Genomic DNA, 17,685 nt, shown 5'->3' on the forward strand with positions numbered 1-17,685 from the left:
AGACAAAAACTACAGGGACAGATCAGATCAGTGACTGCCAGAGGCTAATGGACAGGCAAGGGAACTGATTACAAGGGGGCACAAAGGAGCTTTTGGGGTGATAAAACATTCAGTATATCAGCTGTTGTCAGGGTTACCCAACTGTCAAACTCGCTGAACTACACACTCCTAAAAAGGTTAAATTTTACTATATGTAAACTATACCTCAATAAATCAGACTCTTAAAAAGTGCAACACTCCAACCTTTATGTATAAGGATATTCACTGTGGCTTGGAATATAACACCAGAACTACAATTTTCATTACAAGAGTAAAATTAGATTAGAAGACAAAAGGCAGAAAATTCTTTTAAAAACATCTGTTTGAAGGGATCAAGGGGTTTTCAAAATAGTGAAAATTACCCAAATTTGGAAAGGAACTATGTCACATTCATTAGGATGCTATTTTAAAAAATTATCAAAATATGGAAAGGAAAAAAAAGCCAACACAGGTGGGCCTGGCATTTGGGGCACTTTTCTACTTGAAGCAACTGCCAATTCTGAAGGCAAAACTGGCCAAGAAACTAAACAGAGCTTTCAGCAGACTCCTAGAACTAAGTTGACAAAATGTGAATTCCAGGGTATGCCCAGGAGAAGTAGTGGCAAAGGTTCCAGGATTTGGGTTGGGACCCTGAATTACTAAAGAGTTAAGAACTAGGCCAGCTTGCACAAGGGCTGGAAACCATACTCAAATCACTTCAATCCCTTATGGTAAGGGAAACTACAGCCCCTACTGTCCACTGATCACCCTTTTGACTAAATTATGGCAGAAAAATCAACTTTCCAATGGTCTCCAAGACACAAAAGGCCCTCAAAATACTTAACAGTTCTTAGTTTCCCTTACACATTTCTCTTACCGCTATAGCCCCAACTAACACTCAAACTCAAGCAACCAGACTACATAAAATCAAAAGAAGACTGGGTGGCAGAAACTTATATTCACTGTTATACTTGAAATTATTAGCTAATAATTTAGTGAACTACATAATCTAAGGCGAACAATGGCCCAAAGGTCAAATACTGTCAGCTACCTGTTTTTGTACATAAAACCTTACTGGGGGCGCACCTTGTGGCTCAGTCAGTTAAGCATCTGCCTCCTGATTTCAGCTTAGGTCAGGATCCCAGGGTCCTGAGACTGAGCCCTGCGTCAGGCTCTGCGCTCAGCACTGAGTCGACCTGGGATACTTTCCCTCTTCCTTCCTTCCCCCCTTTGCCCCTCCCCCTGCTCATGCATGTGCTGTCTCTCTCTCTAAAATAAATACACAAAATCTTAAAACAAAACTTTACCAGATTACACCTACTATATGAGAGTTTTGAGTGTTCAGAAAGCTTAAAATATTGTGACAGCTTGAAATATTTACTAAATGGCTCAATAAAAAATCAAACCCAACACAAAAACTGACAAGGGACTTAGGCATTTTTCAAAGAAGATATGGAAATGGCCAATAAGTAAGTGAAAAATATGCTCAACATCATAATTCATTAGGGAAATGAAAATCAGATCCATGATGAGGTATTGCTTCACATTCATGAGGAAGACTATTATTTAAAAAACCTTGAAACTAACAAATGTGGAAAACTGGAAATCCTTGTGCACTGACGGTGGGAATGTACAAATAAATGGTACAACTGATGTGGAAATGTTTGGCAGTCCCTCAAAAAATTAAACATGGAATTACCATATGATCCAGCAATTCTACTCCTAAGTAGATACTCGAAAAAGTCCTGAAAGTAGGGAAGCAGAAATACCTGTATATTAGTGTTCATAAGTAGCATTATTCACAATAGATGGAAACAACCCACATGTCCATCAACAGATAAATGGTTAAACAAAATGTGGTATATACATATAATGGAATATTATTCAGCCTTAAAAAGGAATGAAATCTGATACATGCTACAAGGATGACAAACCTTGAAAACATTATGCTAAGTGAGACAAGGCAGATACAAAAGAGCATTATATGATTCCATTTACATAAGGTACCTGAAATAGGCAAATTCACAGATACAGAAAGTAGAACAGAAATTACCAGAGACTGAGGGAAGGGGAGAATGGAGAAAGGGAGATAGATGGGGAGTTATTGTTTAATGGGTACAGAATTTCTGTTTGGAATGATAAAAAGTTCTAGAAATGGATAGTGGTGATGGTTGCATGACACTGGGAATGTATTTAATGCCACTGAATTGTATACTTAAAACGATTAAAATAGCAAATTTTAGGTTATCTATGCTTTACCACAATAAAAAAAATTACTAACTGGCCCGTTATAAGCAATGCGCTGACACTTGGTATACAGCACTGAAAATGAACAAACTACTGCACATGCAACATCACAGAATAATCTAACAAGCATATATTGAGCAAAAGAAGCCAAACACAAAAGAACACATACTGTGTGATTTCATTTGTAAAGCTCAGGGTCAGGCAAAACCGATCTACAGTGTTAGAGTTAGGATTTGCAGATATCTTTGCAAAGGATGCGGAAAGGTAGTAAGTGAAAGAGAACATCACAAAGGCAGGCTTCTGGAATAATATTCTATTTCTTGACCTGGTAGGGTTTTAAACTGCTATGTTCACTTTGAAAATTCATTAAGCACTACAGTAATTGTGCATTTCATGTATAATTTAATCAAAGTTTACTAAAAAAAACAGAAGGGGAAGATAAAGTATATTGAAATGGAAAGAGTACCAATACAGTAAAGAAAAAGGTTACAGATCAGTTTGTATGTAACATTTCTTCCCTCAAATAATAAATATTCATGTTTATATGAATACACAAAGTCAGATAACTTATTAGTAATCATCTCCCTAAGGGTAAGATTACAGAGGATTTTCACTTTCTATATTTATATTTGTTCATTAATTTTTTTTAAAAGATTTATTCTTTAAATCTTTAAATTAGGGGGAGGGAGTGCACACACACACAAGCAGGAGAAGGGGCATAGGGAGAAGGAAAGAGAGAGAATCTCAAGCAGACTCTGTACCGAGCACAGAGCTACAGAGCCCAATGCAGGGCTCAATCCCACCACCCCAAAATCATGACCCGAGCCAAAACCAAGAGTCAGATGATTAACCAACTGAGTCACCAGGGACCCCATATTTTAATATTTGAGTACATGCTAGTGTACAAGCAACAGAAATACGATACCCACCTTTAGATAGAGGTAAGTATAGCAGACTAAGTTATGAATTACCGACTGCATCTTTCATTCAGATAGTAGTACCCACACTGCCACGAGAAGGGTCAAAACGAGTAGTTTGGGGTGGAGAGAGGGGATGTGTGTTTGTGATTAGTTAAAATATGGGGACTTAAGCCCTTGCTCATCATTTAATAGCCGTATGACTTTGGGAAAGTCAGTTAATCTCTCCGAGCTTCAGTCTCCTGACCTAAAAACAAGATGACATTTCTTTTAACTAATCCTGAGTTGTGGCAAAAATCAAATGAAATAGGGTATGTGACAATACTTTAAATAATAAAGAAGCACGTAAACATTACTTTTACTATCTTTATTATACTTGGTACATTTGTTGGCTAATTTAAATCCTTCTACTCCTGAACTGCATGCACAGTGTATGTTTGTGATTTTTTCTCATTTAAGTTATACAAACCCACTGCTTTTACTTATTTAGTCCTTCCTAAGTATCTGCCTACAAAAAATTCATTTTTCTACACAATTTTCTGCTAGCAACTTACAAGTGTCACAATTAGCAGAATATCACAATTAACAGGTATCTTTAAAAATCCTACAATAGGGCCGCCTGGGTGGCGCAGGCGGTTACGTGTCTGTCTTTAGCTCAGGTCATGATCCCAAGGTCCTGGGATCACACCCTGCATCAGACTCCCTGCTCAGTGGGGAATCTGCTTCTCCTTCGCCCTCTGCCCCTCCTCCTGCTCGTGCTGGTTCTCTCTCTCTCAAATAAATAAATAAAATCTTAAAAAAAAATCCTACAATAGATTTCATTGTGTGCTAACCTTAATAAACCACAGGATCATGAAGCATCAGCGATTAGCCCCCAGATTACTTCTTTCATAGTTCACTATTACAGAAAGGATACTTTCTATTGTGCTTTGTATCAGCAAAAAGGTCATACTTGCATACACTTTCCAACTTCAAAGTTTATCTCTGAAGTAAAGACTTACTTTCCCATTTAATTGGGAAGGTTTTGAATCCCATGTAAAGAAATCATTTCAGTTTGGGACATTTTCTTTAAACCTTAAGAATGTCAATTTTTCTTCTTTGAAGTCTATTGTATTTACTATGGGTCGTGGGTAATTTTACTTTTTTTCTATGCATTTTCTTCTCAAATCCTCTACTGAGAGGCTTGCATTACATTCACATGAGTACAAAACGATTGATTTTATCTCTTTCACAACAAAAGGATATTAAGTGAGCTTAGGGGGAGATGTCCATCTGTTTTTTTCTGAACTAAGGGTCACGATTAGCAAAAATATTTTTCTATCACTCTTTAGATAATTCTCCTTCTTCTTCAAATGTCATTTATGCGGCTGCTGTATCCTAAAAAGGGTTATAGAAACCAGGTATCAAGGTTTAACAAGTTCTAACATAACTTGCAGGGGCTATAATCTTAGAAGGATTGTTGAATAACAGTAGTCCCATTTTCTGAGGACCTATTATGTGCAAGTGCTAAGTATTTTACAAACATTGACTCAGTTTAGTAACTTGCCCAAGATCTTGAATAGTCAGAATTCAAATGTCATTTTGGATACTAGGCACTACAATTGAAAAAAGATAAAATTAGACCCTCAAAGCTGAGAAAGAGAAAAGCAGTCCCTGACATCCAGGAGCTGGTCTAGTACTATCAGCTAGGCCTTGGTGTAACTAGGAGCTGACCTGGCATTACTGCTAGGCCTGGTGTTGTGTTGAACATAAATAATTTCATAGAACATCAACATCAGATAAGGTCACTTTGTGATTTTTGATGAAGACAAAAACAAGACCACTCCATAATCATGTCTAAACACAGACAAAACCTGAATATCGTGCAAGCCATGAAATACTAAGCATCCCCCTCTTCAGGCTAATGAGTGCTTCTCAACCAGTTACAGCTTTAGCCTCATTCTGGTCTTCCTTCTTTCTAGATCGCATTTAAGATTCTTTTTTTTTTTTTTTAAGATTTTATTCATTTATTCGACAGAGATACAGACAGCCAGCGAGAGAGGGAACACAAGCAGGGGGAGTGGGAGAGGAAGAAGCAGGCTCATAGCGGAGGAGCCTGATGTGGGGCTCGATCCCACAACGCTGGGATCACGCCCTGAGCCGAAGACAGACGCTTAACCGCTGTGCCACCCAGGCGCCCCCCACATTTAAGATTCTTAATCATAGAATACCCATCTTCCCGACAGCATCCAATGCAGAGCAAAATCCTGCTTCCTTAAATCCCGCTCAGAATCACCTGACACAAGCCCAAATTCTTTATTTCCATCACCCTTTTCTTGAGATGCCACGGTTCCCATCGTGTGTGTTCTCTCTGCTTCAATAATAAATCCCACTTGTTCAATCACAGGTATTCTAATGATGGTTGACTGAAAGACACTGACAAAGCCCACTTAAGAACAATTAATTCTCTCCTTTTCTATTACAGGATAAAATATTTGCAAAGAGCTGAAAAGATACATGAATAAGTTTAACATGTCTATGCTATACTTTCACTGCTGTAAAATACAGTCTCTAGGATAATCACAGATTTTGCTATTTTTCTTTCCTCATTTACCAGAATGAACGATCGCTGAGATGTGAGTGTGCTCAAAGTTTCATTCTATAGGATGTCTACTGTGAGTAGTCAATTCACAAAGAGAAAAAAAAGGCTATATTAGCACACTAATACCTCCACTGGTATTATGTAGGTCAAGGAGTATTATAGGTCAAAAAAGACAAAAACTAGTAGAGAAATAGAGAATCTATACTTTGCCAAATGTCAAAAAGCCAACTACTATTGGGTGGAACATGGGAAATTATTTTTCAATAATTTACTATCCATTTACTAACTGCTTATCCTTTATCCTGTTATCAGGATGACTAACAATAATCTTAGGAATCTAGTTATCAGGTGAGTTTTATAGGATTTAACTGTATTCTACATTAGGCAAAATACAAACTGCAATTAAAAAAAAAAAACAGCTGGGGCGCCTGGGTGGCACAGCGGTTAAGCGTCTGCCTTCGGCTCAGGGCGTGATCCCGGCGTTATGGGATCGAGCCCCACATCAGGCTCCTCCGCTAGGAGCCTGCTTCTTCGTCTCCCACTCCCCCTGCTTGTGTTCCCTCTCTCGCTGGCTGTCTCTATCTCTGTTGAATAAATAAATAAAATCTTTAAAAAAAAAAACAAAAAAAAAAAAAACAGCTAAAAACAGAGCAAGGGATAAAGTTCCTAACAGTGGCTGCCTTTTTGTCTCTTCAGTGCAAATGCCACTAAATATTCTTGAAGAGAAATGGGAAAAATTCATCGTGTATTTAATAAAAGGTAATGCGACTCCTTTGGAAAAGAGTGATATGATGTGAATATCCATTCATCAGAATAATTCTTTCCTTGTTGTAATCATGGAAACTTTAAAGCAGAATCATTAGGCTCAAGAAAATTGTCTGAAATCAATCCTTCCAAAATGGTGACTAGCAGTTTTTAGGGGTAAAAGAAAGTATACCAAATCTGACATTTCTGATCTCTATTCTCTATCTTCACCTTCTGAAAATATAGTTTGGCAAGGTATTTTGTGTTTTAAATAGTGCAAGGTTGAGTTACATGGGAATACAAAATTATATCACAATATTTTAAAAGCCTAATGTTTTAAGTATGAGCTGACTAGGAATAAATATAAAAGATTCTACTTTGACAATTTCTGTCCTTGATGCCAGGTTCTTCAGCCCTACAATATCCTGCGAAACCGGCTCTCTTTCATACAACATACTGAGCCCTTACTGTCAAGTTCCACATACTCCAGGTAATCAAACCACACCTAGAAAACCTACACCACTGTATTACCCAGGAGATCTCAGGCTTGTCTACTTGCAGGAGCCATGCCAAACACGTTAAGTCATGTTCTGGTTAATCCAAAGACCCACTATGACAACCTCCTCTTTCCCCCAAGTATTCCAAGGGGCCCAGTACTAGCATTACAAAACAGAGAATCTGCTTAAAGCAAAAAGTATAAAATTATGAGTGGCATAATTTTCTGTTCACCTAAACTCCGTTCCTGGTTCTGCTAATGTGAGTTCACTCTTAAATTTCAGTTTCTCCATACACATAATTGATATGAAAGGTTATCAGTTTTCCAAGGATGTTCAACAACTAAATATCCAAAAAATTATTTAACTCCTTGAAAAAAATGAGATAAAATATGCACGAAAACATACACACATTTTATTGATCACATAGGAAATGCTGTCTTACATCTCACTGGAGAGAAAGTGAGTTTTTCTTAAGCAGTATCTAGAATGCATAGAGCTGTGCAAATAAACATTAAAACAACCAATAAATGCTTGTTTTAATGAACAGAATTCAACCATCCTTATATTAGGTAATTAGAACTTGCTGTGTTATTCTTCTCTACTTAAAATAGTTTGGGTTCAGATAAATTTAGGCCTTTACGAAAATTCAATGTCAAAGCTGAGTATGCCATAAGAATAAAATACAAAATAAACAGTCACCATATAAACCACATTTATACACTACTTTATTGAAATAAGATTTAATTTGGCCTTTATTATTTCAAGGCATCAGATATTTTAATTAAGTAACACCACAACAGTCTGAAACAACCCACTTCACCTGAAGAAATAAAGTGGCTTTCAGTATAGTTAGAAGCTAAGTCAAGTTGCTAAGGGAATGGCAGCACATGACATTACTAGGCCCTTGATGGTTTACCACAAAGTTAGGAAACCATTGAAGACTACTTTAAAGACAATTCATTTCTATTCTTTCATATATATATATATATATATATATTTTTTTTTTTAAAGATTTATTTATTTTACAGAGAGAGACAGCCAGCGAGAGAGGGAACACAAGCAGGGGGAGTGGGAGAGGAAGAAGCAGGCTCTTAGCGGAGGAGCCTGATGTGGGGCTCGATCCCAGAACGCTGGGATCACACCCTGAGCCGAAGGCAGGCGCTTAACGACTGCGCCACCCAGGCGCCCCCGTTCATATATATTTTGACGCAGTGGGAAAGGAGAATAAAATTCTCTTACTCTTCTACATTGTCAAGTATGGCTGAGAGATAGACTCTAAATGTGAACTCTTGCAAATACTGAATTAAGATGAAGTACAAAGAGTTTGAATATTCTAAAGAAAAAATATGAGAAGAGAACTATGACAATATAAACTTAGCTTTAATTCATTTTTAAAGGAAAATGCATATTTAACTAATTTGTTTCAGTTTGAACTAATTAGTTTCAGCATATAACACATCAGTTGTAGAACTCAAACTAAAAAGTTATCATAGTCCATTCTGATGTCTACTTTAGAAACTGAAGTATAAATAAAGCAAAAAACTTTGAATACAAACATTATCAGCAGAAAGAGGGTCAAGTATGTGGTCCATGGATTGATGAAAATATTTATACTTAAAAAATATTTTAGAGGATTTAAATATAATAGATGTAGTCATATATGTAATACTCTAAGATAAATCATAAGTATGAAACTCAAGGTGTGATTTCTACGTCTGTCACTTATCCCTCCTTTTGGAACTGGTTAAATCTAAGAGCCTCCGGTCTTTTTTTAATACCTAGGTTATCCTTGTCCTCTCCTTTTATCCTACCTCCCAACTCCCATCACCCAGTGTTAAGTAAAATTTCTTTGTGTTTTCTGGCATTCTCTTCCTAAATACTACAATGAATCTACCCTTAAAATATTCCCTCTATTCTAAAACATCTTTTGACGTAGATTAGTAAAGGACCCTACTGTAATTGGATAGTGCCTAGGAAGGGATGACTGTACTCTTCTTCATCCTCACCAAGGATCCCTGGATATTCCAAGAGGTGGTATAGAATGAAGCAGTTAACAAAAAACTTCCTTCCACAAACACACAGTATGTTTTTTCTTAAATAGAACCCTTTCCTAGAACTCTCTTTTCATATGGATTTTTTTAAAAAGTAATCTCCACACCCAACATTGGGCTTGAACTCACAACTCCAAGATCAAGAGCTGCATGTTCCACTGACTGAGCCAGCCAGGTGCCCCCTTCCTAGAACTCTCTTAAACTCCACTGTCCATATAATCAAAACCATGAATACCTGCCTCTTTCCTTATGTCATACTTCTCACTCCTAGGCTCCACAAAGGAAACAGGTTTCAACAAAACTAAATTCTAAAACAGTTTCTGCAGTTGACAGTGGTAAGAGATACTAGAAATGACCTGCAGACTGTTTTGTTCAGGTTTTTTTGTTTTGGTTTTTTTTTTTTTGGCTAATTGACAATGCAAGTGAGTACCTAATTAAAGTGTGATACAAAAATGTTCTTTGGTAGTTACAGGAAAAAAAAGATCTCTGCAAATTGGAGGCAGGGATGAAAGGAGGGATTTTCAAAATGTTGTAAGACTCCTAACTTCAGTTCTCATATTCCATAAAAAAGATGTTCATTAGCAATTAGGATAGGTTTGGAATGATCTGTTTTAATCTTTTGAGCCTCAGTTTGTTCATCTGTAAAATGCTGATACTAACAGTACCTTCACCTCACAGAGTAATTGTGAGGATCAAATAGAGAACACATACAAAGCTAACAGTAGAGCGCCTGGTGCATTGAATGACTTAAAATCGTTAGTTTAAAAAGAATCTGAAGGATACAGTATTCTTGCCTTCATTCAGAAACACAAATCTTTAAAAATAAAAGAAATATAAATCTTTGTTTCAAATTTTACTGTACGATGATGTTAAGTTTTTCCTGTTCATTTATTTAACACTTCAATTTAGAAACTTAGAGGCTACCTTGGAATACTGATTTAGATTAAATCAGATCTAACAGGGTCAAAAGTTTCATGTTAAAATAGAACTTTATAAAAAAATACTTAGTCATTATATTGATAAAATGACATTAACGAAACCAAAAAAAATAATGCCAATTAAGTTGTAATCATATGCAGCTGTTCTTTTCAAAATTAAGTCACCATTTCTTCTTTTTTTCTGACACTACAGTACTCTGCTTTCATTAAAAGCCTATAACAAGACACAGCTTCTCCGATACCAAAACCTTTTGGAAACCTGGCTCAGAGGAAGCCACACACTGTTTACAGTGCTAGAAAGGATCCGTGTGGTCACTCTAGGACAACTGTCACTGTCAGTAGCACGACTGGCTGTCGCATAAGGACTTGGGTCATGCAGAAGTGTAGGGGAAGGCTGGTGCCTGAAAAAGTCGACAGCTAGGGTGCCTCAAAGGGCAGACGTTTAACTGAGAATCATAGAGGATGAAGGTCTGACTGCGGTGAAGCCGCCTCGGAGGGAGGACCAATTCTGGGGGTGCACTGCCCAATCCCGTTCCCGAAGGAAAGGGACGCAGGTGTCGCCCTCCCTCGGCGACCCCACCGCTTTCTTCCCGGCGCCGCCGCCCCCTCCCTCCAGTCCCCCACTTACCTTTCTCGTCCTCATCGATGCGCAGGGCAATGGAGATGTACTCGAAGGCCTGTTTGTGGAAGGCTCGGACGCGCTCGGCCTCCCCGCCCGGCACTGGCGCCGGGGGCGAGGCCGAGGCCGGCGCCGGCGCGGCCCGGGAGCTCCTCTTGGCAGCCATGAGGGCGCGGGAGAAGCGCTGGCAGAGCCACACGAAGAGGAGCCCCAGGTGGAAGGCGACCAAACGCAGCAGCGCGAAGCCTACGAAGAGCGGGTAGGAGAAGTAGTACAGGTTCCGCTTATGCGGGGACTCGGGAGGGGGGGCCGGTCTGGGGGCGGGACGGGCGGGGGCCAGGCAGGGGGGCGGAGGTCTGGGAGGCACCGGGCTGCTGCCGCCGCCGGAGCCTTTCTTCTTCCCTCGTCCACCCGGAGAATTCATTCACAGCTCCCACTGCCGCCGCCGCCATAACCCGCCTCCCGCAGACCGACGGCGACCAAGCGACGGCGGCGGCCACTGGGACGACGAGGGCCACAGACGCCCGCGCGCCCGCCGGTCCCAGGAGCTCGGCACCTCCACGCGCGGCTCGCCGGCCCCGCCCCTTTCTCCTCGCCCGGCCAAGAGCACAACCCCTTTTCTCCTCCTGCGGTCGGTGGCTCCTGCCCCTCCCGCTCTGTGTCCTCTCAGCCTCCTGGTAGCTCCGAGCGGTGGCCGCGCACGCGCACGCTTGCCCATGTCTTTCTCCTGCGCGCGCGCGCACGCCGCCGTCTTTGTTGCCCAGATCTCCTAGTGCGCGTGTGCAACTCCCGCCCCTCGGGCTCTTCCCTGAGGAACTACAGTTCCCAATGTGCAGTTCGGCTACGTCGTCCTCGGGGATCCGTCGCTCTACAGACTACGCTGTCTTCGGAAGCTGCTTGAGGTGGGGACCTCGGTCATCAACTCACGGCGGCGACAGCTGCGGCTTGGGGTCGCTCGACTAATTCGCAGAGCTCCTATCTCGCAGTGTCATCGCTCTTACATTTCTTTCAGCATTTTCTGCCAGCCCCCCGCAAAGGAGGGATTCATCTGACTTCCATCTCAAAAGTAATGTGTACCATGAAAACAATCTCAATGTCCATCATTAGGAAAAGGATTAAATGAATTTTGGAATACCCATATGTAATTCTGTGGAGCATTTAAAAAGAATGAGGTGGATCTATATGTACTGATAAAAAAAGGGTGTACATGATATATTGTTACGTGAAAATAGAATATTACAGACCAGTGTGATATGATCCTATTTTATACTAAAAAGGATAAATGGAAAGAAAAAAGTAATGGAGACCAATCTGGGAATTATTATCTGAGAGGGAAGCAATTGTAGAGACATACAAACTTAAGGTCACCGAAAACAAAAATGTTAGCTCAGTGGAACGAAGTGAACGATTCTAGAGGTTTCATTAGTACGTGTTTAGATGTCTATTTTGAAGAATTAATTAGTTTGAATAGGGGCATTCCTAGGTTTTGCACAGTAATCATCCCACAGTTTACCGAAAATCCAAACTAGGTCTTTTTTTTTTTTAAACCTACCGGATGTCCCTTCCTTTGGGGAACTACCCACTCACCTCTGTTGCCTGTATACAGATGAGCTGCAGGCCCTGAACCCAGCCTGGCAGATCACAGAGATGGAAACACGAGGTTAATATACTCTCCTAGAAACTGGAATTTGGATGGATACACTGGGATAGAAGGTACTAGGAACTGAGTGCTCTAAAGAGCTGGTCTATCAGTTCATCTCATTGAGATCCCCAGAGCTGCCAGGTTCCTGGACTGGTCACTTGATAGTGTAACCTATCCAATAAACTAGTCAGTCTGTTTCTCTATTTCTCTGATTCTCCCTTTCTCCATCTATCTCCCTTTTTTCCTCACTTCTCTTTTTCTTTTTACTTGGGTTAGCCATAGTTGTTTCTTGTTGCCTAAAAATAAGGAATCCTAACTGATATAAAGTTCCCATTGTTTACAGAGTGAGATTTGCAAATGTTTTATTTCAGCTTCTAAAAATCTCCATATTCTGGGCATAACTTTTTTTTTTTTTAAGATTTTATTTATTTATTCGACAGAGACAGAGACAGCCAGCAAGAGAGGGAACACAAGCAGGGGGAGTGGGAGAGGAAGAAGCAGGCTCATAGCGGAGGAGCCTGATGTGGGGCTCGATTCCATAACGCTGGGATCACGCCCTGAGCCGAAGGCAGACGCTTAACTGCTGTGCCACCCAGGCGCCCCCTGGGCATAACTTTATCTAACTTTTCCCCACCACTACTTCCCTACAAACATAAATTACTGCAAAAATGACCTGCCCCCATTCCCCTCCAACCGCTCCCCACCCTTTTTCCTCCCTCTGTGCGTCTGCCAATTTCTCATTCTGAAATGTCTTCTCTTTTTCACATCTGATTAATTTCATTTCCTGACTTCTCTCTTTGGAACCCCATAGTACTTTTTGTTGTTGTTATGTGAAATCTATATTTATAACTATATCATGTAAACAAGATGTATATAACTTACATATGTAAAGAAAAATAATGAAACAAACAGCATCCGGTTTAAGAAAAACTAATGTAACCAATTCCTTGAAGCACTTTGTGAGCCCCTCTCTAATCTCATTTCTCCCTCTCTAGAGAAAGCCACTGTCCTGTTTTGTACTTGTTCCTTTGTCTTTCATTTTAGTTTTGCAATGTACATATATATTTCTAAACAATATATTGTGTGGTTTTGCCTGGTTTTACCTTATACAAATGCAACCATACCACATTTATTCTTAATTAGCTTTCTTCTGCCCAATTGTTAAGTGTTTGCAATAACTCTTGTCGATTTGTATAACTATGGTACATTTGTTTTCACTGCTATGTAGTGTTCCACTATATGAATTTACAAGAATTTATTTTACCATTCAACTGTTGATGGATATTTAGTTTGGTGCCAGTTTTGTTTTTCTTTTTCCTTAAATAACTTTTTAACTTCCTGAAGACACAGCTCAAAGTAGAGTGGCTCTGGAGTCAGACTGGTTGCATTTAAATCCCTGCTCTACCACTTTCTGTGGTCTTGGACTACTGAGTGACTCAGCTTTCACATCTATTACGTAGTAGAGTAGTAGGCAGTGCCTGGAATGAAGTTGCTGCTTGATATTTGTTGATTGAAGAATGGTTCTCTCACATCTACACATATACTATAATCCACTAAAATGAATTACTATCAAGTTTCCAAACATTCTTTGCTGTTTCCTAAGACCACAGTTATCCTCAGGTCATTTTTCTTTCCTTAGAATTGCTTCTCTTCCTACTTCCACTATCCAAATCCTTCATGGCTTAACTGTAATGTTAACTTCTTGATAAATCCTTTTCTCATCACCTCTTGCAGAAATGATCCTACCTTTTAATTCTTATGACAATTTGGTTGTGTTACTCTCTGGCTCTTTTAATATATTGCCGGTGTGATAGTTATTTAAATACTTTATTTCTTCCTGATATAGATTATAAACTAATTTCAAGACAGTAGGCAAACTTTACACATTTTGGTTTACTTTCAGCCCCTAGCCTGATGCCTTGCTTATGGTACCCAATAAATTTTAATAATTTGTAAAACAATTCAAATAGGTGATTATTGTGGATATCTGTTGCCATGTAGTAAACCACACCAAAAATTTACTGGCTTAAGATTATAGCCATTTATTTACTCATGATTCTGTGGGTGAGCAATTTGGCCTGGGTTTACCAGGCAATTCTTGGCCTTGCCTGGGATCATTCACATAGATTTAGTCATCTGATGGCTTGATTGGGCCTGGGTGGCCTAGCTGTCCTCCTTCACATGTCCAGATGGTGGTGGTGGCTGTTGGCTGGGGCATGTGTCTCCAGCAGGATATTCCAGACTTTGCTTCCAAGAGAGCAGGAGTGGGAGCTGCAAGGTCTCTTGAAGCCTAAACTCCACAGTTGCACATTGTCATTTCTGTTGCATTCTTTCATCAAAGAAAATCACAAAGCCAACTCCAAAGTAAGAGATGAGAAAATAAATTCTACGGTTGATGCAAGAGTGGCAAAGTAACATTACAAAGGGAGTATATGGAAGGAATTATTGTGCCATCTCTACAAGTAATCTACCATAGTGATTATATGTAGAATTTCCTTTTACCTCGAGTTCAGATTTCAGCTTAAATCTTAGATGGATTGCTTATCTAAGAAAGCATTTCCCAACCATTTTGCTAAATCATAAAAACCTTCTTAGTTTTAATCATGAGGTAAATTAACACACTTTTTTTTAATGCTATTTATTTATTCAAGAGAGAGAGAGAGAGTGCGAGAAATCATGAGCAGGGGGAGGGGCAGAGGAAGAAGCGGGCTCCCTGATGCAGGGCACGATTCCAGGACCCTGGGATCATGACCTGAGCCACCCAGACACCCCAACACACTTAATTTTAGGGAGACAGCAACAGTGATAATGATGACTAGTATACCAGCTAATGTTTATTTCATCCATGTTCTGGGGTAAGCAGGTTAACTTATACTGTCTTATTCAGCTATCACTATTTGAGTTAAGCATTATTATCTCATTTTTATTAATTTATTGTTTTTTTCTTTAAAAATAAGGAACTTGAAGCTCTAACAGTCTGTTACTTGCCCAAACATTACATATTAATGACACATACTACTTCAGGAAGTTAAGGTAAAAATGTAGGCTTCCAAAGAAAAACATTTTACATTGTCTGTTTATATATTATTAATTATAAAGTAAATGTATCTTCGGCCTCTAGAGCAGGAGTGATCTTTTATTCCTTGGCATCCTGGTGTTGAGTCTCTGGCCTCTGGCGTCCCACTTGCTAAGTCTCTGCTATTCCCTTGTTCTTAATATTGATTGTGCCAATATACCTTTACCAATTTTTTTGGTATGGTGAAAATATGGGATTGAGAGTCAGAAAGACAGGTTTGGTATTCTGGTTCTGCCAGTTATTAGCCGTGTAATATGGAACAAGTTTTCTAACCAGTTAATTCCTCTGTAAAACAGGTGGAATAAGAATTAAATTTCAAAATGAAAGAATTCACTTAAAACCTCCAGCATAATACCTGAGATAGACAAGGCCTCAATAGGGGCACCTGGGTGGCTCAGATGGTTAAGCCTCTGCTTTTGGCTCAGGTCATGATGTCCAGGTCCTGGATGGAGCCCCATGGCAGGCTCCCAGCTCAGCAGGGAGTCTGCTTCTCCCTCTCCCTCTGCCTCTCCCCCTGCTTGTGTTCTCTCTGCCTCTCTCTTTCTCTCATATGAATAAATAAAATTTAAAAAAAAGAGGCCTCAGTAAATTTTCTTTCTGTCTTTTATACATACAGTGTTGTTTCAGAAATCAGACTTTGCTGGGAATTCAATTTTGAGTCATCTGAATTCACATCTCCTGCCTCTTGGAATTATGTCCCAGACAAACCCATTTTCTGAAGTGACCTCTTCCTAAATCTGCTTCAAGAGAAATAGTGCCTGGCTGTGATCCTGGCCTTATAGTCCACCTGGACTGAAGATCCTAGCCTGTCACTTAACCTACAGTGTGACGGCCTCCCAGTTTTCAGATGGTAAGAACTTGCAGGACACTTAATCTCAAAGGGAATCTGGGCCAGTTTTACCAGGACAAAAAGGAGGAGCTGAGTACTGTGCTAACTAATCCAGGACATTTGGTCACCTTATCACTTTAACCCATTAATTTATTTACCAAGTGACTATCACCAGGGCTATTTTAGCCCTACTTTTCTTCTAAGGAACTCCTCAAACCTTCAGCTTGAGAGATGCTGGATTATTTGAAGTAGAGACCAATGACAGATATTAAGGACCTCTTTTCAATTAAAAGCAAATTAAAATGGCACACTTAGAACCAAGAGATTACTGATTTTGAAAAAGGCAGAAAACAAGAGAGAAATGGAAGACATGGTTGGAGGTAAGGGAGGAGTAGAGTAACAATTGGGGGATTATTATCCTATAGTTGTGTTACTAAGCAAAAACATAATTGTGGGCAATTATTTCTCTTCTTTGAGTTCACACTGTGGTACATATTATTCATTTATTTGTTCAACAAATAGGTATAAAGCACAGACAGCATGCCAGGCAATGAGTAAGGTGCCAAGATTATAGTAAGGAATAAAATCAGATTTATTGTCTGATATAGTAGCTTAAAAACTCAAGTAGCAACTAGCAACAGTGGTGCGGCATATACAGGAGTTCCAGGTGTGGCTGGGGAATTCAAAAATATACGTATGATATGAGTGATAAAGATTATGAAAAATTGGAGAGTAGCATCCCTTTATTAAATGGGACAGCTGTTACTTAGCTCTAGCTGATTTTTGCTTTTCAAGAATGTGTGGTGTACTGGTATCAAGAGAAACCAGAATTCTGAATTTTTATGTGAAATTCATGGCTGAGGGGATATTGGCTCAAAATTTAAAAACAAACAAACCAAAACAAAACTGAGACACCAGTTTGAGATTCTCTCGTTTCCAGAGGATTTGTTCCTAGTGGAAGTGTGAATGAGCTCATGGTTTTGAAATAGTAGTAGGTGTAAGAGTATAAATTGTTACCTAACCTGCTCAACTTGATTTTTAAAGCTATGATGCTGAGGAGGCATAGGAAGAGGCAGTTAATACAGAATTTGAAATGAATAACCTAGAATAGCAGTCTAGATTCTCAGAGGGTATATTCAATCATCACTCTAAGTACTTGGTTATAGAAATATAGTATTACATTTCTGTATTTATGGTGGGCAGGGCATGCTTACTCCAGCATACATGAAAAGCAGGGTAATGAGAACTGGTAGCACCAGGTGAATGTTGGGGCACATAAACGGAGCTATCTGTTTTCAAGAGTGGTTTCTACCAACTGCAGTGGTTTCAGAAAGCCTTCTTTATCCTTGAGATCTTCCTCTCCACCTCGTCAGGTAAGCTCAAATCCTAAATTCTGGTAGGGATGCCTAAGTTTCTCCATTTACTCTCCTTGTTAGTGTTTCAGTCTGTATTATGGCCTCCTGCTCCTCCCAGCATTGCTTAAATACTTATTCTTTGTTAATACTGCTCCAAAGACCCCTACTTAA

At 39.5% G+C, this 17,685-nt stretch overlaps 1 protein-coding gene across 4 annotated transcripts in view; it reads right to left on the reverse strand.

Annotated features, from left to right (window-relative positions):
• The window catches only part of SPAST (spastin), a 61,293-nt gene extending 49,961 nt beyond the window's left edge, over positions 1–11,332 (reverse strand). For 2 of the 4 annotated variants that reach the window (XM_044391053.3, XM_044391050.3), the window contains exon 1: positions 10,622–11,327. In XM_044391053.3, coding sequence (XP_044246988.2) covers positions 10,622–11,036 — 415 coding nt within the window. In that variant the 5' untranslated portion in view covers positions 11,037–11,327. Of the gene's footprint in view, positions 1–10,621 lie in introns of all 4 variants that reach the window. The other 2 variants (XM_026478545.4, XM_026478554.4) reach the window with 2 other exon arrangements.
• Positions 11,333–17,685: the final 6,353 nt, after the last annotated feature.

The sequence above is a fragment of the Ursus arctos genome, unplaced genomic scaffold, assembly GCF_023065955.2.
Source record: "Ursus arctos isolate Adak ecotype North America unplaced genomic scaffold, UrsArc2.0 scaffold_8, whole genome shotgun sequence".
Lineage (NCBI taxonomy): Eukaryota > Metazoa > Chordata > Mammalia > Carnivora > Ursidae > Ursus > Ursus arctos.